The sequence below is a fragment of the Candoia aspera genome, chromosome 4, assembly GCF_035149785.1.
Source record: "Candoia aspera isolate rCanAsp1 chromosome 4, rCanAsp1.hap2, whole genome shotgun sequence".
NCBI lineage: Eukaryota > Metazoa > Chordata > Lepidosauria > Squamata > Boidae > Candoia > Candoia aspera.
This window is the reverse complement of record NC_086156.1, coordinates 43195089-43219895: the sequence shown is the minus strand read 5'-3', so window position 1 is coordinate 43219895 and position 24807 is coordinate 43195089. Positions and strand designations below refer to the sequence as shown.

General features: G+C 39.0%; 1 protein-coding gene across 1 annotated transcript in view; it reads right to left on the bottom strand.

Moving 5' to 3' along the window:
• CMTM8 (CKLF like MARVEL transmembrane domain containing 8) overlaps positions 1-23886 on the bottom strand; it is a 29110-nt gene extending 5224 nt beyond the window's left edge. Inside the window, exons 1-2 of the mRNA XM_063303928.1 lie at positions 23414-23886; positions 76-249 (exon numbers count right to left, since the gene is read on the bottom strand). Of these exons, the coding sequence (XP_063159998.1) occupies positions 76-249; positions 23414-23584 (345 nt within the window). The 5' untranslated portion in view covers positions 23585-23886. The remainder of the gene's footprint in view (positions 1-75; positions 250-23413) is intronic.
• Between the last annotated feature and the right edge of the window lie 921 nt (positions 23887-24807).

Genomic DNA, 24807 nt, shown 5'->3' with positions numbered 1-24807 from the left:
CCTGTATGGAACTACTACTATCAAGACGATTTTCTTAAAAAATCTTGTAATGTGGGTAAAGGTACATATACTCACAACTGTGGTCCATGGCACTTGAGGAATCCTAGTATATGTCATCGTTATGTAGATGATTAAAAAGAAGAGTGTAAGAATCCAGTAAAACACAGCCACAAACATTATCCAGCCAAAGACAGGGTACAGGAAATATTCTGTTCCAGCAATCAATGTCCATACCAGCAATCCTAATACCTACAAATATATAAAGAAGATATTGTTACCAAATGTAAAGTGGAAGATGTGCAAGCGAAAAATTGTTTTAAAAACTTTTTAAAATCTGATTCCAGAATATGAATTTTCAGGTTTGATTTCTTTTTCCCTTTCTCTGCCCCATTTTAAAAAAGTGATCTCATCTTATCAAAGAAGGTACAGCATATAGTGATCTTAGCTGATCTTGAAAAAGCTAAGCAGGGTTGGGCCTGGGTAGAATTTGTATGGGAGATCACCAGGGAATCCCAGGGCTGTATATTAGATTGAAGAGTTGAAAAAATACCCCAGAAGGCAGCAACAGCAAACTTTTGCACTGTTACCAACAAAGCACAAATACGTCCATGCAGTCAAAGGAGTTAACTCAAAAAAGACTTTAACTTCATTCTACATATCTCTGCTATACTTATTTGCTTGCAACATCAAAGTTAGAGCTGAAGTCAGAACTAGGACCAGTATGGATAGGTTGCTCAAACAGATAATCAGTAATGGAAAAATTTCAAAGGGGGGAAATATAGAAAGTATTTGTGAAGGTTCTGCCTGGATGGATTGGACTGTTTCACTCTATGAGGCTACTTTCATTAATATCACCACTGATCACAGGTAGCTGCTATTCAGTGTGACAGTGCTGGGTACAATTCACTCAGTAGAACCCTAACATGCAGAACGAATTAACATACAAGTGATTTATCATTTCTATTATCTCATGTAATGAAAAAAAGTTTTTCCAGCCAAACAAAAGGCTAGAACTTGAGCAAGTGCAATATTTGTCAGATCTAGAATTCGGATAAACACAGTTCTTTTAGTTCAGTTTGTTCCTTTAATAGTAAGAGGTGAACTCCTACACCTTTCCCATATAGAAGTATGAACTGTTCTAATCTCTTCTGAACAAATCTGGTCATATCAGCTTTTATATATGCATATAAACCAGGAATTCAACAAAAAAAGTATAAACAAATGAGGGAGAATTCAAATATTGTACTGCGGATTTATTAAGGCCTATAATAATATCACCTTAGTGAAGGCCTGAAAGGTTATGGATTATACATAGCATATGTTCTTTCAGGTTTATATAATTAAAGGCAATACCACTATTTACATTAAAATACCTAGCATTTGAGGAATGTTCTAAATCATCCTACACATAGTTTTGTTGTTTTTTCAAGTTCTAAAAAATACTTCAGAAGCTTGCCACAACTACCATCAGCCCCGACAGCATGAGTAATGGTCAGTGGTGATTTGAGGCTCAGTCCTACCAGTAGCACAAGTAATGTAAGTAATTTTAGACCGAAAACATCTAAAGGGAAGGGAAAGTTGGCCATGAGTATTATTTGGAAATGTGTACTGTTTTGCCACAGAAAAAGCAATCTATTTTAAAAGTAAAAACAACAGAGAAATAGTTCTAAGTTTTTAAAAGAAATTAAAGAAAAAAATACTAACAGCATGGTCCTGGTCCCATTGGTCCCCAAAATATATAACCAGCCTTCAGACCTCCCTGGATCTCTTTTCTGCTGCCCTAGGACAGGGTTGCTTAGCAATCATTTAAGGCCCTCAGGCTAGGAATCTCTGGCCTTTAATCCCTGAGGTCCAGATCTAGTTGCACCCAAGCTCAAAGGCTGGAAAGACAGATTTGGAGAAATAAACAAATTCACTCACTTCACTCACATTCAATTACATCTTCCACTTATTCTCTGAATCTGCATTATACAATTGAAAGCAAGTTACTTATTCTCTTACATTTAATAAGTCACCTTGATTACACATTCATATAGAATAGTAATTGCTACCACTGGAGGTCGCCACTGGTCCACAGAAATATTTATTTGGCAACATTAAAGTAGTTTCTAAAATATCCTTTGATGAAATCCAGTTAATGTTTCAACTTCTGTGCTATATCTAACAGGAATTCAGTTATTTAATATTTTATGTAATACTGCATGATTTTATGTCCAAAATTATAAATAACATTGGGCATAAAATAATTTTTACACTTTTCTACTTAATCTGTAACAATGCATAGCTGGAAGTGCACTCACAAGCACCCTTAGGTACAATTGTGCATGGAATAACAAAAGTCTTTCTCCATTTAACACTTGGGAGCTCAGTCAATTTAGTGCTTGATCACTGTATGCTTATTTTCATTTTTTTCTGAGTTGCTAGGTTTGTTTTCATTAACCCAATCATGGTTATAATGCTGGTTCTCTGCAAAATCATCATTTGGAAGCCTGGAAGTTAAAGTCAGGAAAGCAGACTCATTCTTGCTAATAACGCAATTGTCCTCTTCTTTGACTTAACCATAATTTAACAGCACATGTCTGCACATGCTAATTATTTTTAATTCTCATCTTCAGATAAAAGCTATAGACATAAAAAGTTAGACTACTGTCAGAATCATTTAACATAATTTTTCTTTGTGATTAGCATTCTATACCACTCTCTTTTCATTAATAACTGCTGTAGTTGATACACTCTCTGCATCAAATGAAACTGATTGTAATCCACAAATGGCATAATAAATGTATTGATCTGTTAAAATATCACAGTACTTTTTGTTATGCTGAAGAATAGGTGGGACTGATTACTAATCTGTTAGGCTTAAGGGTGTATTTCTGCTGTCTGGTTCTCATAAGTGGCAAAAATGTGCTTTTTTCCACTGAGAAAAATCTCAGTTAATGCCACTCTGGGCAGCATGTGAGCTCTGAGGCACAGTCCATTTGTTTTGGTCACAGCCTTGAGATATAATGGATTAAGAGATATTTGACATTTTCAGCTTGCTGAGGAAAATGGAGGACCATATTTTATTGACCCTGACAAACTTCAAAATAATATTACACATTTCTTGGTTAGAATTTAAAAGGTCAGGCTGGCTCTTCCCAGATAACTTATGCTCAATCCATAGCTGTGAATAGGCATGTAATACAGTGAACAGATTTCCACAGTGTTTAAACGTCTCTTGCAAATTGATTTAACATTCACAAGCGCAGCCAACTTAGAAAATATATTAGGCCCTAATACCACAGGTATCTAGGGCACACAATAGAACAATCCTTTCATTCTTAGCCACAGCTTGGTAGGTATGTTGAAGAGCCACCTACCACCATTATGTAAGCTTGTCTCATAATAACCTGATTGTTCTTTACGTTGCAAGCACATGGTTCCTTTGATAGTTTGTGGAATTTGTTTAGTTTCTTACTGTAATCTTGTCTGACTTAGTAGTAAGAAAGAAAAGGGTGCATGTACAGGGGTTCTTCCCTGGAATTCGCAAAGAGGCAGCTATAAACCACACTCAAGTGGTTTTGAATAATTAGGTAGAAGAATCTAATTTTGGTAGACACAGCTTAACATATCCTACTGGCAGAATTCACTTTAAAAAATAGAAACAAAACACTGGAATTGGCAACTCTCAGCACGGACACACACAGGGGATTTTTTTTTTTTACACCTTTAAAATAAAAAGTGTATTAAATATATTTTAATAAATATACATCTACTGAATTGTCTCTATTTGTTTCCTGCATGTACCAAAGTCAGTCAGCCTTGAGAGCCCTTGGCAGACAATCAAGTGTTTCCAAGCTGGGTGGCTTTGGCAAATGCTGCAGAAAATCCCATAGAATCTGCCAGAAGTGACCAGCCTGGAGCCTCTGCGTGTGATATGCAGGCCTTCTGGTAGTGTGCACCAAAGATGCCCAGCCTGGAAACCACTCCAGACTACTTGCCCAAAGTTTAGCACACCTAAGATCTCCCAGACCAGGTGGATCTGGTACATATTGCGAGTAATCCCACAATGCATGCTGGACTCAGCAACCATGGAGCCCCTGTGGTGCATGCTGAAGGTCTTTCAGGCTGGATGGCTCCAGCATGTGTTGAGGGACAGTCAGTCAGTCCCAAGTTCAAAGCACAGTAATTGGGATACCACAAAAGAAATAAACAAAAGTGTAAGCAAAGTCTTGCCCAAGAGTTGTAGTCAGTACTACATTACCAAATTAGAAGCACAGTCAGTAGACTGTCAGAGATTTAAGAGTCCAGCTAGCTCACATAAGTTTCCAAGCACAGGGTGGTATTGAGGGAGGTTGCACATTTTGCCTCCAACTGTTTGCTTAGTGAGCCATGTGCCTACTTATGTCCCAGATAGCTGAGCATCCCCTAAGCTTAATTAACTTATTGCTGGCAAAAAGTTATTCCCAAGGAACTTGGCACTTCTGCAGCTTTCAGACCACTTGATTTCATCATTCTCTCCCCTTCAGAGCTTTGGAGCTCTGGTTTAGATTCCAGCAGGTGGATGAAAAAGGTTCTGGAACAAGAAGTTTACCATGGTGGGTGTTTGGGAGGCTCATCAGCCCTGGTTCTGGGTGCCTGAGCGCCATTTCTTTTCATTCTAAGTTGGGTGTCGCTGTCTGAAATATGGGCTTTGGGTAAACCCAGGTGGATAATTTTGAAAGAACTGATTGCTGCAGGTGGCAGGTTATAATGCATAATGGGCAGGTCCTCCACACACATACCTTTCGTTTTCTGTGTTTTGGGGAGGGTTGAAAGTTTCATTTTTAAACAGATTAAAGGATAGTTTTTTTGTTTCCAACCTTAAAAAGGCAGAAGATTAAAATGCCAATTTTTAGCAATTGTACCATGACATTAATCTGCAAAGATGGAAGGAGCTCCTCTTTAATACAGCAGTCTCATAAATATTTCCCTTGAAATAGAAAGTTAGTCCCTGATCATGAAAATGTTTTAAGTTAAGAGTAAATATTGCAATATCTCCAATTATATTTCTGATGGCAGCGTTATCTACATAATCAATGCAATGCCTGAATAATACATGCAACATCCTTCTTGTTGCTGCTTTGTTAAAGAATATCAAACAGTGGCTATGACTCCTTGACCAAAACTCTATTTACATAAGCCAGTTTGTTTAAAGAGTTCCTAACTGCTTCAAAAGAACAATGCTGTATACAGCTGCTTTGCTAATAATGACAAGCTTTGTTGTTTTAAGATCTCCATCTTCCTGTTATGGCTTTACTCCCTCTATTTATAAATAGCACAAGCATTGTTCTGCGATTTTTTTTTTTAAATATAGGAAACCATCTTCCTAACGCACATAACAAATGAAAATTCCAGTGGATCCTATTGCAATAAAATTTTAGTTTCTTAAAGAAAGATTGAGATTGGACAACAGAAAAGGTATATAAAGTTTCCCCATGGGAAGTAGCAATTTAAAAATAATTTTGAATTTTATTTCCTATGTCCCATATTTTTCTACAATACCATGATTTTGACCAGAGGAATGTACCCTTCATTAATGCTTATGAAGTAGAGAACTTTCAGATACTATAAGCAAAACAACATAAAACATGGAAATTCTTCCTTGACAATTAGCAACATGTAAGTATTCAATGTTTTCAAATATTGCTAAATCTTGTCTCAGTCCATATTGTCATGAACTGAAGTGAAAAATCTGTTGAGTCACAGGGCCCAGTTAGTAAATGTCAAATGACAGAGTATTTTTGAAGATAACAACATGCATTTGGACAGTGTATTGTACATAATACCCAACTCTGTTTTTCTCATACATTCAGGGATTTCCAGTCAAACTGATGTGCTTTACACTAAGTAATAATTTAGCATGATGGGTGAACCCAGTCACGGTGGCTTATTCCACAACCTTTGGTTAAAACAAAACATAGCTTGACATGTGAACGAGCCAATGGGTAAGACTGGTGTTGAGAAGATGCATAAAATGTTCAATACCATCTTCTCTCAGCCTACTTATGCCACTAACTCAATCATCCCCAACTTGGTGCTGTCAAGTTCTGTTGACCTGCAATTACTATAACTTCCATCTCCACCAGTCACCAAGCCAAAGAAAGTTGAAAAGCTGGTCATGAAAAAATAGACCAGCTCCCTGTGTAAAGCAGTAGTTTCCCATAGCGATATATAGGAAGATCCAATGTTCAGTTTATCACTTGTCCACAGAATTCACTCAATGACTTTGGGCAGATCACTCTTTTTTAACCCAATTCACCTCACCTCACAGTTACTGTGGGGATAAAATTAGAGATCCTCAGGTATGCCACCTTAAGCTCTCAGGAGAAAAGAGGGGATATAATTATGGTAAAAATGATACATTTGATAGCAGGCATAGGAAAAGTCAGCAGTCCTGCTTTAGTCAGCATTGCTAACACACATGTAAACAATAAAAGGCAGTTTAGTAGTTGTTGTACTGGACCACAAAGATCCATGTTCAAGTTCTCATAAGAATAGCCATGCCAGATCAGGCCAAGGATATCTTAGTCCAATTATTATAAATCCAATAATTTTAAGAATTATTATGAGGTTTTATTTATGCAATAATAAGATAAATAATAGTACATCAGTTGAAGTCTAACTGATCTAAATGGTAGTGGATGGCTGAAACTGCTTAGTCAGCCTATGAAAATGAGCATTCTAGAACTTTAATATGCCTTCCTGTTTTAGAGCATACCTGGTGGAGGAAAGGTAATCCCCAAAAGTCCATGCACTCACATCTGCAGAATTACAATGATCATACAAAGAAAACACTTCTATGATGCATTTAACACACAATTTAGCTAGCAAGAACAACACCCAACCTGCTCTTAAAACAGAATATTCAATACTTTACTTCTACCGGTGCATGTTATAAATTAGCAATGTGATCAGGTATAATGGTTTTTTTTAAATATTCCAGCAGGCCCTCTCTAAATTGAGAACTGACATGCTGTTACATTAGAACAGATTTCTAGTTGCCAATATAGGAAGTTCATCTAATAGGAAAGGAAAATAAACATGGCATAAACAGGGCGTTTAGTCAATTATATTGTCTAGTGGATCTCCAGACCTCATCTGGCATTTAAAACAACACTATTTGAAAATAGTCAAACCCAATATTGTTAAATATAATATACACTACACAAATCCCTAAGATACTCTTTCTCATTCCAGAATTTAAGTATAATAGAAGTATAATTAATCCACTTTGACAAAAACTTCAAAGGCTGAGATTGGACTCCTGGCATAGGTCAGAACTGTAGACCTTTGTGATGAAAATTTGTCCATGAACCTGAAGCTTACATATGTCTTTATATGGTGTAAAGCAGATAGAATAAGTTTACAAACCCACCCAGTATCCTTTTGGACCCTCCATCCACCCAAGAATAACCACAGAGTGGGCAAGCCCAACATATTAACAGCCAAAATTGGTGCCTTAAGGTTTACAGTAAGACCCTCCAAATGTTGGCCCTATTCATTCAGGCAACATTATGAAATCACTAACCACACCTCCAATTCTCAAGACCAAAATAATGCTTTTTAAAACTGTTCACCCTCGGCAAACACCTTTCTCCTGACTTCTATTTCAGTCCCTGTCATTCAGGTGGAAACAGTTCTGAGTAACACCTTCTATTGCTTCTATGTCTAATTAGTTCTTAGTACAATTTAAATGCTATTTAGCATTTAGCAGCAGTTGATCTCACTGAGTTTGTACCACTCCTGCATGCTACTGTAAAGCTATTACAGATGGCAGATTTAGAGGTTAAACCTATTTCTTTCTCCAGATTTTGTTTAAACTTCACCCTCAAGAGAAATTCTTGTGAACCAGAAGCTTGCTCAGAACTTTGTGACATTTTCATTGGTCTTTAAGCTATTACCTTATCTGTCTTTTTCATTTTGGATTTTTTCCCTAATAAAGCAATAAAGCCATCTACAATCTTTATATCACGTATGTTTGAATGTAGTTCTTCATTTGTATTAATTGGCAATACTCCATCAATGCAGCAACAGCCAACTCTAGGCTGTGGTTCTTAAGGGCTGTTTGGCAGCTTGCAGCTTTTCAGATGTTGCCCAACAAGTACATTTCTTTTCAATTACATTCCATGCAGAAATGTCCAGAATAGTGGACAGTATAGCACAAGGAGGTATGGTGAACAGCAAAGGATGGGAAGGCTGTAGTGACGAATATCCAGTTTTATTTATTTTTTTCATTCATAGCTTCTCAAGCCCAGGAGAAAGTCAGAAAAGGCCAGAGTATCTTGTAGATTCCCTTACTCATATCAGTTTTTTCTTTTGACTTTTGCTTCATAAATAAAAATATGTTTGGGTTTGTTTGTTTATTTGTTTGTTTTTGAGCTCAGAGCAAAGGAGCCCCAACTGGAATTGTCACATCATCTGTGTTCCATCAAAACAAAAATCAGGACAGCTTTAGTAAGCCCCCTTCTGGCCTCAAAACAAAACTTTTGGAACCCAGACTTGTGTTTCAAGTTTAGAACACCTGAAATGGCAATCGTGCCTGAATAATTTGTATAATGCTAATAATCTGTTATTTTATTCCTAGGAATCAGGGGTGACCATAGGAAGGGGGTCAAAAAAATGAAGATGGTCGCCACAATCACATGATGGAAGCCTGACCCTTTTTCATTCTAACTTCAGAAGATTTATAAATGGGTATCCCTAATTTTATCCCCACAACATCAACCTTGTAACCCTAGAGTTCCGTAAGAGGTCACTAGGGGTTCCCTGGGAGATCACGATTTATTTAAAAAATCATTTCAAATTCGAGCAATTTCACATTAAAGAGATAAGTTTCAGTCTTTATTTTTAGTTCTTAAAATATATACAGACCTACCCATGAAACAAATATAATAATTTTGTAACTTCTGGCCTATATTTGAGCTTGAATGTGCAGGGGTTCCCCAAGGCCTGGAAAATATTTCAAGGGTTCCTCCAGGGTCAAAAGGTTGAGAAAGACTGAATTAGAAGGTTCCACATGTGCTTTCCTTGTATTGCAAAAACCAGACAAGTGTGGGATGAGGGGAGCTCTTTTAACTGGCCTGAAGGCGGGGAATTCTTATTCCACTTCTGGGCCAGCTTGTGCCAAATGTTAGTTCAACAGGAAGCAGCCCCAAACCAAATTGGTGGTAGAAGTTGTATCTCAGCTAGCTCTTTCTAATCTGGAGATGGCCATCTTAAAAAACAGAACTCTGAGTGACTCATCACTATTTTTAAGAAAGCAAACTGACAACCGAAGTAAGAATTATAACTTTCCAATCTATTATATATGCCTTTTTAGCAACTTTTCTTGTTTGAAATACTAGATCGTACTTTGGGGAAAAAATGCAATATACGTTAAAGTCAAATTGTGTGGGTGTTTAAATTCAGTCTTGTAAGGAGAATGTAAATGACAAAATGTAACTAACTGAAAAAATTCAACCTCATTTATCAGTTGAGTGTGATGAAGAGTTTTTAAACTGGCTTCAACAATGGCACTTTCTAAGCAGACTCTTGACCTTCTAAAGATTTTCTTGTTCTGCAAATATTTGTTCCTAAAGCCCACTTCTGCAGGACTGAGAGAGAAGCAATTGCCTTAGCACAATATGTCTGCACAGTTTTGATATAAACAGATTCTGGAAAGAAATCTTCAAATTGTAGTAATTAATCAAGTGCTCCTCAGTCTTACACATTTCTACTACTTCAAAATTAAGGAGTATAATAAACTTTTAACACACTGTTGATATAATCAAGTGATTTGTCATTTAAAAATATATGATTAAAAGCTGACTTTTAGTAAACCGAGGTAAAGGATCTCTTCTTATTTTATATAAAATTCTAATAGACTATGTGAGTAGTCTATTAGAATTCAGTTATTTTTTATTCATAAAATTTTGTTTTGAGGGATGAAACTTAAAATATGGTCACAATGAATGACAATTATTTTTGTAAAACTTGTACATAAATATATCTTGGACTACCATAAAATCATAAAATAAAGATAATATATTATATGTATGTTATATCTGACTACTAGGAACACTTCCCTTCATAAAACTGTGGCAATTCTTGAATATTCTTTTGATATGATTTCAGAAAGATACAATTTTTTAAAAAGCATGAACTTTATGGAGATAGTATCTTGAAAAGAGTGCAGATCTTAAGTTAAACGAAAGCAAAAAACAAGAATAAAAATTGCATACATCTGATTTACTATTTTGGACTACCTGTATTTCTCAGAAACACATTCCGTTGGTAATAATTTTTCAATCTAACAATTCTTTTGATAGAAGTATGCCTTTTCCAAAAACAGTGTTATTCAACAATGTTATCTTTTACCACAGTGTGGAATTCAATACAGTATTTGCCCAGTGATAGAAGCTGGGATAGCAAGTCACATAATGAATCATTTCAAATAAGAGGACTTGGGATGTGCAAATCCGCAACACGAAATGAAATGGAAATGGAAAGGGATTTCCATTCTTCTTCCATTAAAATTTTACTTTAAGGCAGACTTTTCCACTAGCTCAGTAGCCATGACAAGGTATCCCATAGGTGTTAAACAGGAGTGGAGAGAGAACCGAACTCTTTTGCAGCAGAAACATTTCAGTGCAGATGTGCACAGCCCTCTGACTACTGTTCCATGCAGTTATCTTGGATCAGTTTGTAACAGATGCTTTTAGGGCTAGGACTTTGTCAGAGATTGTTTTCAACAAACCACTGCCTCTTCCTCAACTGTGACAGGGAGCATAATATACTACCATGACCTATTGCTACCATTAATTGGAAGTTGGTAGGGAATGGGTGAATAATAAATATATACCAGCAATCCACCATTTAAAATGTATTAATATGGGTAGTAGGCAAACATGGGCAAAGTATAACTGAGTCATTTTATTTTTTGCAATAGTGCAGGGTTGCAATTTGATTGCAAGGTTGGTGGAGGTTGTGTTCAGTTTGTGCAAGAGTGGGGGATCCTCTGGTGCTAAGGATACTGGTTTTGGCATCAAGAGCAACAGTGACTACTACGGTGGCTGGTGCTTTGAGGCCAGTAGTTGAAAGATGTGCAGCTGGCTACATCCTGGCTGAGACCATTGATGGGGGAACAAACAGCAGCAGGGAGCCACAGAGATGCTGGAGACAAAGTTGCTTGAGTGTTCCGCATGATGAGATGTTTGGTGACAACATCAGCGGATCTGCAGATCAGTCAAAGAGCGGTTTGCACTTGTTTCTGGATGCCAGCTATCAGCAGAGAGGAATGGGGCTGGAGACAGCTGGTTTGCTGGCTGGCAACTGGGGCAACAGAAGTGTGAACTTGCTTAGTGGAGGTGACAAGTGACACCTTGGTGTTGGTTCCTCTTGCATGCTGTTTGGTTGTATTGGTGGCAACTGCCCAGAATCTTCTGTGCTCAGTGTATTGGAGGGTGGGGACGTATGGATGGCATGAGGAGGCAGTGGCAGGAGTGGGATCAGTTCAGTGGCTAATATGAGAGCTGGTCAGAGTCCTGTGGCTTCTGCAGAGTTTATGATCTTGGGTAGCTGCCATCTTGTCTCTTCACTGGCAATTATGACTGCAGGGTGGTGGAACATCTGTGCCCTGGCTGACCTACTGGTGTTTTTGCCCACCTTTGATGCTTGTCCCTGCTGCACGTACCATGGAACTGGAGTTTGGGAAGTCAAGGACTTTTTACTGTGGAGTTAAATGGATGGAAGTGAAGCAGGGAGAGCTAAAGGAAAGGGTTTTATTACTCTGTGTGAGAGGCAGAGAACAGGAATGTCCTCTCCTGGTCACTCCACTCTAAGAATTTTGGCTGGTTGTTTCAGACTCTGTCCAAGCTGGATTTAAAGGACATGTGCATGTTGTGGTTGCAGTGGATTGGTGGCTGTCCTGATTAGTCCTGCTAGCCCATTTAGCACCTATGTAGAAATGGGCCAAGGTCTTGCTAGGCAGCCTGACCTCGGGTGGTTGATATTATCTGGGTGAGAGATAGGATCCTATGTCCTAGGTGAGAGTTGGCAAGGTACACAGGAGAATGGTTTCTTGGGGAGGGGCTGGCAGCAGAGGAAGGATGGGTGGTAGCATTCCAGTTTTGATGGGCAGATGGAGATATGATGGGAGATTGGGGGCAGCCTGCTTTTGGGAAAGGCATTCTTGCTGTCTTTCATTAATTCTGCCTTCTAGCCCCCCTGTTTTCAGGCTGGTCATCAGATCCTTGATCTCAGGCTGCTGCTGCTTAATGCCAGGTTGGCTTGTAATAAGGCTCTCCTCATGCAAGAGCATATTTTGGAGGGCCAATCTGACTTGTATTACTAAAACCTGTGTGGGCATAGAAAGGGAGCTCAATCTTTCAGGAATGTGCTCTCCTGGGCTTTGAGTATGGCACCAGCTGTGATCAAAGGGGGTGGGGGGTGGGGAGAGAAGTGGCTATTATTATCCCAGAGACTGTTCCAGCTTTCAGAGGTTGGGATGAAAGGGTGGTGACAGCCTTGATTATGCCTGCATGGCCTCTGTTTGTGGATCCTGGAAGACCCCAGGTTTTCAGAGGGGGTCTGGGAGATGAAATGGCAGAAGAGACTCCTGGAGCTACAGTATGCTACAGGAAAACCAAGAGTGAATCTGCCCAGACACAGGTAAGAGCCTTTGTTAGGGAGCAAAGTGTAGTAATAAAAGCAGCAGAATTATTTTGCTGGTCTTATTGTATTGGCAGATTGCCATCCAGTGGCCCTTTTTCAGGTGATTTGGTCCTTGCTGGTGGGGCTGGGTTGGAAGATCCCTTGCAAGCTGTGAGGGACTTTTAATGAATCTGTTGGTTTAAATCACTTCAAGTAGGCACTCTGGTTGTGCAGATCCTGTGGAGGTTGAGGCATGGACTGATGTGGTTATCTGGGAAGTGTTTGATGCTGTCGGCTCTGAGGAAGTAAGCTGGGTCCTTGGAGCTGTGAGTGGATATACCTGCATTTTAGATCCATGCCTCTCTTGGTTGGCTAACACTGGGAGCATGTAGCTGGGTCCAAACAGTGGCAAACTCTTCCTAGAAAGAAGGGGTGGTCCCATCTGCTCTTATGGAAGCAGTAACACACCCCCTCTTCAAGAAGCCATTGCTGGCCTGACTGTGCTGGATAATTTCTGCCCTGTCTCCAATATCCCCTTTCCAAGGAAGGTTATTGAGAAAGTTGTGCTGAAGCTTCAAAGGGCCCTGGATGAAGCAGGGTTCAGACTTGGACATTGTTGATGTCCAAGTGGATGGAACTGGGATGCAGGTGGTGCATCCAACCTGGCCTTCATTGATCTCTCAACCCCCTGATACCATTGACCATGGCATATAACTCCGATCAGCCCTAGCAGTGCCAACTGAGAGGGATGATAGGATTGGCAGTCCAGCAATAAATGGAGGATGATAAGATCCATACCCCTGCTGTCTGAAGGAGGCTTCAAAATTAAAAAAAATATATCTTGGATGTGAATGAAGAGTATGTGGAAATTGCAGCAGATGCAGGGAACACTATTCTAATTGCTTCATTGACTAATATTTGCCAAATTCTTGGCTGCAGATGAATTACAAGTTTACTACTATCTCTAAACAGATTGGCTTTGTTTAATGCAGTTTATTTGGATTTTTGTCTTACTGTAATGTATAAATGTAATCCAGGAAAGGAAACCAAGGTTTGCAAGCCACAGGGTGTTTGTTCACATATTACGTTAATCTAAAGGTGAATTAATCACACTATAGCTTAGCATTATATATGAACTTTAATCAAAATGGCTGGTTCATACACACGGGTGAAATGAAGCATCTCGGTCAGAAATCTGTATCAAGAACAAGTCTGCAAGATTCTTAAAAGCGACACAATTGCTATGACAGAACAATAAAATATACCTGGCAATAAATTTTGTGGATACTTGATCACTGATAATTATTTCATGATGTGATACTGTTTGTTCCATAGAATGCTTAGAGGAAACACAGTAATAAATTCAAGTACTGGTTTAAAATGTACTATGAACAATTGCTTATTTGCTTCTGTTTTCTGTCTCTATGGTATCAGTCCTGGGTGTCCAAGTACCAATTCTTCTTCAGTCTACCTGACACTTGCGGGAGTCCTTAGATATAGTAGCATTTACCAGATTGATGATGGAATTGACAATTTTAAATGGCAATCTTAACACACGCCAACTTGGAGACAATTTTATATGCACTTGTTTAGAGAATTACATGACAAGTCACATTAATTGAATTGAATTGAATTGAACTGAGTACAGTTTTTACTCCATTTTCTACGGAAATCTCCAGTTATGCAAGAAACAGAGTTGGAATTATGGGAATCCTAAAATATTAATTATGACTTAAATGTCAGGCCTTTGAAGCTCCCAATTACATTTTCACTGCCTTCTCTGAAAATTCCTTGGAATCTGGATTATTAGCAGGGCTTCTCCCCAGCACCATGGGAAGCTGTGTCCCAGAAGATGGTCCTATTTCAGTGTCTGTGGTATCCCTGGTTAGGGCTCGATTTTCAGGCTTTACTGCAGGGAGTTTACTATACCATTCAAGAGAAACTGAAATTGTCTGTAATGTACCTTGTGATACATAGATACCCCTCCCATAAACTTGCTACTTGAAGTGTCCAACTCACTGATCATTAAAGTAACAAACTGTTTTACCTACTCATAAATAAGAGTTAAACCAAGTATTACTAGAATTCACTTCCCAGTGTATAGTTCTACTATATACAATAAACCAGCCTTTCTCAACCTTTTGACCCTGAAGGAACCCTTGAAATATTTTTCAGGCCTCAGGGAACCCCTGCACATTCAGGCTCATATATAGGCCAGAAGTTACAAAATTATTATATTCATTTCATGTGTAGGCCTGTATATATCATTAACGGTGCTCTTAAACTAAAAATAAAGAATGAAACCTACCTCTTTAATGTGAAGTTGCCTGAATTTGAAATAATTCTTTAAATAAATTGTGATCTCCCAGGGAACCCCTAGTGACCTCTCATGGAACCCTAAGGTTCCACAGAACCCTGGTTGAGAAACCCTGCAGTAAACCATGATTAGAGTTTTCACACATTCTGCAAGGGGAATTAGAGCAGGGCAGGGAATGCTGACTTAGCATGTGCTGACTCCCACATTATACTTAGACATGAATAATTTGAGGTCCAAGACACAAGCAGCCCTTCCCACTACTTCCTACTGCATAGTTTCCTGCCATTTTTAAACAAAGACATTTAAAAAAAATGAAGTCAAACCCCAAATTCTCCATTAAAACTGAAGGAAATTCAGCTCTACTTACACATCATCATTGCTCTACCCAGTGGGGTCCCTGGTTCTTCCCCTCCCCAAAATTTCCCCCTGCCATCAAAAACTGCCCATTCCTGCACTAAGCTGTATCTTATTTAATAATGATTTAGCAAATAAAATGCAACTAGCTGGGTTCATACTTTGCCCTAATCTAAAGTCTAGTGAACTATAAACATTGAAATTGCTGTAATAAGTATTTGCATTAAAAGAAAATCTTTGAAAGCAGGGTGGGTGGGAAGAGTGCAGGATTATTACTCTTCAAAAGGCAGTGTATAGGAAAAATAAATATAGAACACAAAGTAAACATCACTCCCAAAATGGCCAGGAGCACTGTATAAAACAAATGCTAATAGAAACAAATTCATAATGGGACAGAATTAAAAATGTTAGGAAGCTTTTCCAAGCTCACAGTGCTTAAATGATGCTTTTATGGAGAGAAAGAAATATTTTAATTCTTGTTAAAGACACAGAATCCCTTAAAGCATTGAGCTTACATTGTTCTTTTTTGTTCTGCAAGTTTTCATTCAGTCTGAGGGCATCACCACACATCGGATTTGAGCTTCAGGATCAGTAGCATTGAATTCCATGCTGTAGTCTCTATTTTACATACAGCTCAGCTGCAATGTCAGAGGAATCACTGTGACTGCAATTTTGGATCAGGAAAGCGAGAACTTCTTCATGTTAGAAGTAGCCTCATTTCTCATTGGTGGGAACTCTCCGACTCTTCTCCCTCCCTGTGGAAGTGAAGCCTACTCTGTGCTAAGCTTCCATTTCAGTGGTCCCTTTAATTCATTGTTTTTCAACCTTGGCAGCTTGAAGATGTGTGGACTTCAACTTCTCGAATTCCACAGCCAGCTATTTAAGTCCACACATCTTCAAGCTGCCAAGCTGAGAAACACTGCTCTAACTGAGCAGAAGTTGCCATGCACTGCTCATCAAAGCAATCACTTTGCCCCCACCCCCATTCAATTAACAAAATGAACTATGGCCATGGAGAGGGGATGGGACAGTGGGCGGAGGTTGATTATTTGAGTCTCTCTTCATCAGTAGGAAGGACTACTGCTTTGCTCAGGTGTTCTTGGCATTTCAGAGTCAGCAGTGGTGAGGACAATTAGAGCTAGTTCAAAACTGTAGCAGTGTGGAAGTTCTCTTTGTGTGGACAGCTTATGGTCAGCTTGTCAATTCTCTTTTGAGTTCTTTGTATGTGGAGCACCTTCCATGCCACAGCTTTCTTGGGTTATCTTTTGTCACCTCCAATTTTGATCCTTATGGACAAGAAAGGCTAATCAACAAATTGGAATATATTATGAAGAGGAGGCTGGAACAATGACATCTTATGAGAACAGGTTCAAAGAGCTGGCTGTGTTCGGAAAACACTGAGTTAAATAGTGATAATAGTAATCATATTCCAATAACTGAAGGGCTCCACATAGATGACAGAATAAATGTACTTCCTGTTGTCCCAGGAAATAGGACCATGGACTTGAATGAAAAGGACATTGTAATTAAACTTTAGAAACAATTGCCTGGGTGGATGGTGGAAAAGATGACTTCCAATGGAACAAGACTCTCCTTAATTAAAAGGTTTCTAAGTAAAGCTGAGAAGCCTCTCAGGATATTATGTAGTGGATGTCTTGCACCAGCAGTAGGCTGGACCCAGCTAACTCAAGATCTTTCCCAACTCTCTGATAACAGAATAAATCATTAAAATGTTTCCAAAGAGAACACATTGTTATTGTTTATGAAATTAGCTCAAAAGGATTATACATTTACAAAGCAACTTCTCAAATGTTTAATATTTGTGTTTCATTCCTTTTAAAGTGTTAATTTGCTATTAATATTCCAAGGAGGCCTGTAACATTCCTAGATAGACATAACATTGATAATTGATTTCAAAAAGATTCAGGTATGTTGAGGTCTATAACTTCAATAACCCTGAAATAACACTTGGTGCACTGAAATCTTTTCATATCTAAAAGCCTAATTTGAATATCTGCAGCCTGTTCCTACATTCCATCTTAAAAGGGTGCCTAACTGCTTCAAGATAAGCCAATTGTTTCTTCCTCTGCCCCCAGTGCTTATTGTTTTAAAGAAGTTGACAGCCTGCACATTATTTTGTGATCTGGAGTCACTCTAATAAATATATTACCCTAAGATAGATTTTAGATTATACCAATATCATAGCAAGTACACACACACTTGTATGTATATACATATATATTCCAACATAGAGTCATTATCTAGCATATTTACAATTGGCACATAATCAGTTTTGAGAAGGCTCAAATGCATCCTAATAGCCTAACAGTTCTCCCCTACAAAGATACAAATTTTATAAAATTGGTACTATAAGGATCTGCACTATGTAAATATTAATTGCTGGGCCAAGATAAAGGTTATTTAGAATATAATTAGCTCTAAGATTAAATATTTTTTTGTCCTTCAGTGGACCCCAACAATTCATAGTCATTGTACTGTTAGTGTTCTTCTTTAAAGAGGAGCATACAATGAAATCTCATTTTATTGGGCCTTGATACAACCGAGTTGGATTGTACCAAATTTTCTGTACCATTTAATACAAAGTTGTATTAATGCATATCATTGTGCAAATGTCCTAAATTTCCTCTATATCCTACTCTCCAGTAGAAAGGACACTGCTGAATAAAGGGCACTTCTTCCCCCCAGTTGGCCTCTTAAAATGAGCTTTCACTGAATAGTAAGTAAAATGAACGCTCGCAAACCCTCTATGACTTAAGATATGCTATGAGCCAGCAGTGGAAATTAACCAGGAAGGCTCATGGCTGAGTGGGCAATTGAATCTAGATTGTCCCAAACATAACTCTTAGCCTTTTCTAATCAGGACCCCTCTAGATGGACTGAACTCCCAGAAATTTCAGCATTTGTTACTCTTAATGAGCCACAAAACCCTTTATTCCTTTTGCAACAAGGTAATATGGAAACTATTTTAATAAAATATGTGACCTCAAAGATTTCAGAATATTTTGATATTTAAAATACAGTCTCATTTATATCCCAAAAATGTAGAGCGTGCAATCCTTTGCATTTTTACTGAGCAATAAGTTCCACGGTGTTGAATGAAATTTACTCCCAAATAACAGAGAAATGGATTCTATCCAAAAACTTTCATCCTTAGCGCAGTCTACAATCTGTACACAAAAGATGGTAACTTTAAATTGTCGTTACCAGTTTTTACTAACATTCTTTGTCACAAGGAGGTGACAAGAATACTGTTCCCGCAATATGAAGCTATTTCCCCAAAATCCATGGTGACCCCTTTATCTGTCTAGTGCTTGGAAACAATGGCAAAGGAACCTATTATCTGTAAAAGCAGATATATTCTATTTTTATTCTCGACATCAAGGTATATGTAACCAATGAAACAGTTTTTGCCTCAGTCAGGGTAATGTATAAAGGTAGAGCAAAGTAGTCACAAAAACCAAATGGTACAATGTGTTTTAGGTTCTTGTTAACCACTTAAATTAGATTGTACTGGGGAGTGACATGCACATACTCACCCACCCCCAAAAAATCACAATGGCACTCTGTATAATCATTTGAAACAGAATTCATGATAACAGTAAGTGATATTTCTGATTTTATATGTACAGTAAACGCTAGATCACTATTTGCCAATAAAATGGCAAATCACTATTCTGCTATTAAAATGTTAAACTATTGTATATACTAGTTGTTAAGATTATATTGACAGCATAACAATAATCCCACAGTTTCCAATCAGTTATAGGGACTTTGACGGAGTACCACACTAAGGGTGTGGCAGCTGATGAGTGTTGCAGGAGAAAGTAACCCCATTCACTGATTATTCTTCAAACCAGAGCTGTGGCTCTAACAACCTCTTCAGCAGAGGCAGCTGAAGAGAGAAACAGTACAGTTACAACTTGACTGCGTGTGTGAACTCAAGAACTCCTGTGAAAGAACAGTTTTCACTATCTAAGCACTTTGGACTTACTGCAAATTAATGTAAATTATTTTGTTTATTCTAAATAATAAATACAGGGTTGAACTTTAAAACTGTCTTTGTTCCATTAAAGCTGAGTCAAATGTTTTATTTTCAGTTCTGCTATCCAAAAGACATCACCATTCAGTTTCTTAATATGAAACAAAATTACAGAACTGCTTCACATAACCCACTCAGCAAATGGCTGAGTTCACATATCACATTAATTCATGGTTGGTTTAGTTATGTTTTGCTGAATAAGCCCCAGCTGATTGGGTAGACACATTGGACTAACTATAAACTATAGTTAAGAAATCACACAGTAGCTAAATCCACTTAAAAAAACCAAACAAACTGTGTATGACCTGGTTCTGCATGTCTTTCGTAAGTTTAAACTGGATTGCAGTTTTGGTGTGATTTGACCTCAGTACCTAGCTTCAGATCTCCAGAACAACAAGATTCTGTATATTTTGTTTACTGGCATGCATATCCAGACTTATAGTGTCATGGGGGCAGGGGAGTGGGATGAATTACTATATTAAGGGATCTAGCTATTCATAAGCGATGGTTTATAGCTTATGATGTGCTGTGTGAAACCAGCCAGTTGTGATTTATTTATCAAATCATGGTTATTATACCATGGTTCACCTAGTCTGGACCTGGAAAATAAATTGGGTTAGACCCGATTAGTACTTGGATAGAGAGTATCAGATACTCCCAGGACTATAGGCTAGACTGTGAACTCAAAAAATATCCTGGAAGAATGCAGCGACAAACCACTGCCATATAATAGCTAAAAAAAGCCCTGCTTGGCCATATCCATGAAGCCACCAGGAGTAGAACACAACTCAAAAACTGGACTTGATTTTTATGTGAACCAAGGTATAGTGCAATGTGACATTCATTGCCTTCCATTTATACTGACAGAACCTCACCTCAGTTTCTGAGGCCTCTGTCTGAATGTCCCTGTTAAAGGCTTGTGTTCACAAGGTAGTATCCACAGCTGTATTAAACATGCCCTCTCCGAAGAAGTTCACTTGCTGCCTATCTTTGCTGAAGGTAGGATATCATTTCAGCCTTTTTGCTTTTAAAAAGATGTGTTATTTTAGATCCATGCACTCCTACTATCCTTTACTATTAGTTTTCATTCTTTTTCTTCCAACTGTTGAATTTCTTTTATGTTTTATGTTGTATTTATTATTCTATGTTTTTATGAGGTTCTTGAGTTCTATTTTGAAACCACCCAGAGAGAAGGACTGCTAGGTAACACAGAAATGTAGTAAGAAGGCATACAGTAATAAATATTTAAATATCAGGCAAAAACATGGGTAAGGTTAAGGTTCTATTTTCAAAGACTTATCTTGGCAGGCCATTTTACTGCTGCTAATTTCAGTCACCACTATGTATTGTACAGTATTTTAATACTGGTGGTGCAGTTTTTTTAAAAAATGTTTCCAATGGGGTAAGTCAAATACATTTGTTAATTATAAACACATAAATACAGCACATTGATTTCTGAGCCCTGTTCTGTTTTGTAATGGTTACATCTGCTGATACCTTTTTCTTTTAAATGTTACAATTATTTTAACTTACGTTGTTCATTAGTTGTCTTAGTTGCCTATTGCAAATACTAGAACTGTAGGGTAAAAATATTTTAAATCAGGGGTGGGTAATCTGAACCCCAGGGCCATATGTGATTACTTTTTTATTTTTGGCACCTCCCAAATCTCTTTCTTTAGTCCCAGCCCCCGTCTGAATGCACTATTACATTTCAGTGGTGCTGTTGTCAAAAACTGTTGTTATTCTTTCCTACCATTTTAAGGCAGAGAACACATAAAGTTAAAACCTTATATTGACTTTCACAGCTGGGGGGGAATTAAAAAATCCTCAGCCCAGTCCTGGACCCATCTATCATCACCCATGTTGATGCAGCTGCCCCATTTTGCATCACTTTCCCTGACAGTGAGGTCCTTAATGTCTTCAGCTGTAAAAATGTACAGCTTTGGCTAAGAATGCCCACCATTATTTTTAATACACCCAAACCAGTAAGTAAATAACATTTTATGTCAAGGTATAAAATATGCCCAACTTTCTATGTTATATTCTGCGCAGTCTGATAATGAATTACAGGTAGTCCCCAGTTTAAGAACAAGTTCCATTTCCAAGGTCTGTCCTTAAGCCTACTCAAAACACCTCCACATTTCCTTCTCTTCCCAGCTGTTCTCCTACAGTGCACATTCCTGGAGTGGTTTTCTGAGCCGATAGCTACATTCCTCAGCAGCTTTTTCCCTCTTCACTGCCAGCAGGTTAACAGAATAAGGTATGACCAGAGGTACTAAAGTGTTTACAGAGATAAAGTCTGCCCTGAGTGCATGGTGTCATTCTGCTCCAGGAACAACAGCAGGATTCACCTGATCAGCTTCAGAAACAGTCCTCAGTAATCCATTATCCACAGCAGTTACTGGATCATCCTATATTTCCACTTGAATAAAACTGCTGAAGTCAAACCCAAGGACTTCCCAGGCTTTTCATTCCAGTAAGGTAAGAAAATGTATACATGCTCCAGCCAGCTGAACATGTTCTTTGTCCAAGCTTTCAGCTGCCCGGAGTCTGAATTTTTCTCGACAAATGGAGAAAAGCAACCAATAAGGGTGTCAGCTGGGGACACAGAATGGAGCTAAACTCCAGAGTAAGAAAACAGAAAGGGATGTAGCACTTCAGAAAAGCAGCCAATTTAACAGTGGCTACCTATAGGTCTTAAAGGAGGACAGGAAAACTTTTCTAGATTTTCAACCGTTGTTCATAGAGCAATAATCCTTACCTTTCTTTCTTTTCTTCAGGGCAGGGGATACATGTAACTGAAGAAATATATAGGAAACCTATTTGTTACAAGGTTAACAGGGAAACAAATAATATGAGTTGGCTTGAATACATTTATTAATCTTTAAGTTGTAAGTTGCAACTATTTTTTTGCTGCAATTGGCAAATAGAGCTGTTCTCTGGAGAAAAAAAAATATTCTATTGCCTTATAATGTTTACAAAGAAATTTGCATGTTGCTTGGTTCTCTAAAAATCAAAAATTTAATTTGCCCAAGGCTTGGACCCATAAAATGGTTTCATTGTCAACAGTCCTGGCATTTCTGAAGCAATCTGAAAGTTCTGCACATATTCAGGGTGCCCACAATGTGAACTAACTACAAACCGCTTTTTTTTTTGCCTCCAAATCAGTGTTAGGGACTACATGGATAAGTTCCTGCAATTTTCTCGGCAACATTTTCACAAGGGGTTGACTACTGCCTTCATCTTAGGGCTGAGAGCCAAAACTCACCCAAACTCACCCAGCTGGTTTCCCAGTGATTAAGGTGCTCCCAGTCCAGAACCTTAACCACTAGACCAAATTGGCTCTTATACAAGCCACAAGCCAAAATGAATAAATCAGATCCTTCTTGGCTTTTAAACACTCCCAGGTTTTCAGAATACATTATGTAATTATTTTATGTCAATTCATTATGTTGCTTAGATATTTAAAATATACTTCTGGATTTTGAGGCCCTCAGCCTTAGCAAAACTTAAAAACGATGATGTGTGAAAAGAAACGAAGGTGCAGAAAACAGACATAATTTGAATGGTTTTAAAGAGAAGATGGAGAAGGCTGCCTAAATTTAAAGCTTCCTTGTGGCTTGAAGCCAAATGCCCCTTCTGCCCCTCTTACTAGAGATCTTGGCTCTAGAACCTATTTGTGGTCTGCCTTGAACAAAGAGTGGCGGGAGTACGGTGAAAATCCGAGGTAAATAAATATATTGTAACAAGAGGAAAAATCCTTGCTGAAAAACCCTAGCAGCTATGTTGCCAGGGTTAAAGTTAAACCAAATAACCCGATTTCCTGGACTTGCAAGCCACACTGACTGGTAAGCTAACCATGTGGCCTGCGTTCACAAAGCCCACTAAGCCAAAATGCGGCTTGTGGTAACGTGCGAATACAGGCTTTGGATGGCACGCCGGCGCGTATATTTATATTCAGAAGCCCAGTCCGTTGACTTACTCCCACGTTCGCATTGCCTACGACCGCCCCCTGGGAGTGCTAGACTTACGATCTCAGCCACCATGAGGACTCCGGGAATCGTCTTCAGAAATTCCTTGTCGTAGGCGAGCGTGCTCGAACTGGACGAGAAGGTGGCCGCGAAGGAGCTGCTGGTCGTGGTCACCGTGTGCGAACTAGCGCGCTCCTGCTGCTGGTGGCTCTCGTGGGGCAGCTGCTCCATCTTCAGCGGCAGCGGGACCACCGCCGAGAGCCTGGCCGCCCGGCTTCCGCAGCCAAAGCCAGGACTCCTCAACCCAGCTGGCTCTGGACTTGTCGGAGGTTGCCGCCCGGAGAAGCGAATTACGCGCAGGGCTCTTCGGGAGGTGCTGGCTTTGGCGCAAGCGACGCCTGTGAAAAGCCCCGCCGGCGGGACTCCTGGGGGCAGAGCTAAGGGGACGCGCGCGGGCGGGGCGGGGAGAGGAGAGGCCTCCGTCACCTGGGGCCGTGCCGTTTGGGGAGGGGTCGGGGAAAGGGAACAAGAAGGCTCGCGCTGCCTCCAAGCTCCGGACTTGCCAGTTCCATGTTGGCTCTTCTTGGTCTGGAATTTTGCCGAGCTGACAAGAAACGTTATCTTGACCGACCTCACTACTGATGAGGCAGGCTTATCTGGGTGAAAAAGCGCCTCTGAAATCGGTTCGATTTCCGAAAGAGGCAATAGAGATACGATTGGATTGAACAGAGACCTTGAAGGATTTCATCAGAAAATGCACAATCGTCGTTATCAGTATCTCCTCCACCTTCTCCTCTACCTCATTATGACCCACAAATTCAAAACCAGTTGCAGATATAGATACAGGCTTGCTTCCTCGCTCGGGGAAATATCCATTTCTGGTATGTTCTTGACTTTCAGTACTATTGAAGGTTGACTTTATTAACAATTCTCTCCCCCCCCCCCTCTCTCTCTGAAGTAAGCTTCATTGAACACAGTTGGATGCGTATGTGGGGCTTTCAACTTACTTTTGAATTTTTTTGTGAGCCATTTTGAGTTTAAAATACTTTGTAAGGCAGGTTGCACATTTTAATAGCAGTGAATAAAGCATATTAATTGTCTTTTGAACGCAGAAGTATGCTTGGCAAACTAAGCAGTCAATACAGGGACTATAGACTTCATCAATCTCAGTGTAAAAAATGGCCACCAATGCTACCCCTGATACAATGCCAGTTCCAATTTATCATCTGGCACTCCTAGTGCATGGATAAGAAAATAATACACCACACGGGCTGATGCGCAACAGAACTGTAGACACAAGATTGCCTTAATGAAGTTACATTGCCAAGGTATACTTCTCTTACTTGGACAGTCTACAATTCCATGGCTATAGGCTACATTGGGAATAAAACAAAAAATCCTGAATGAATGCAAGAGCAAATGCCCTTCTTAATTTTTCCCAAAGAAATTACATG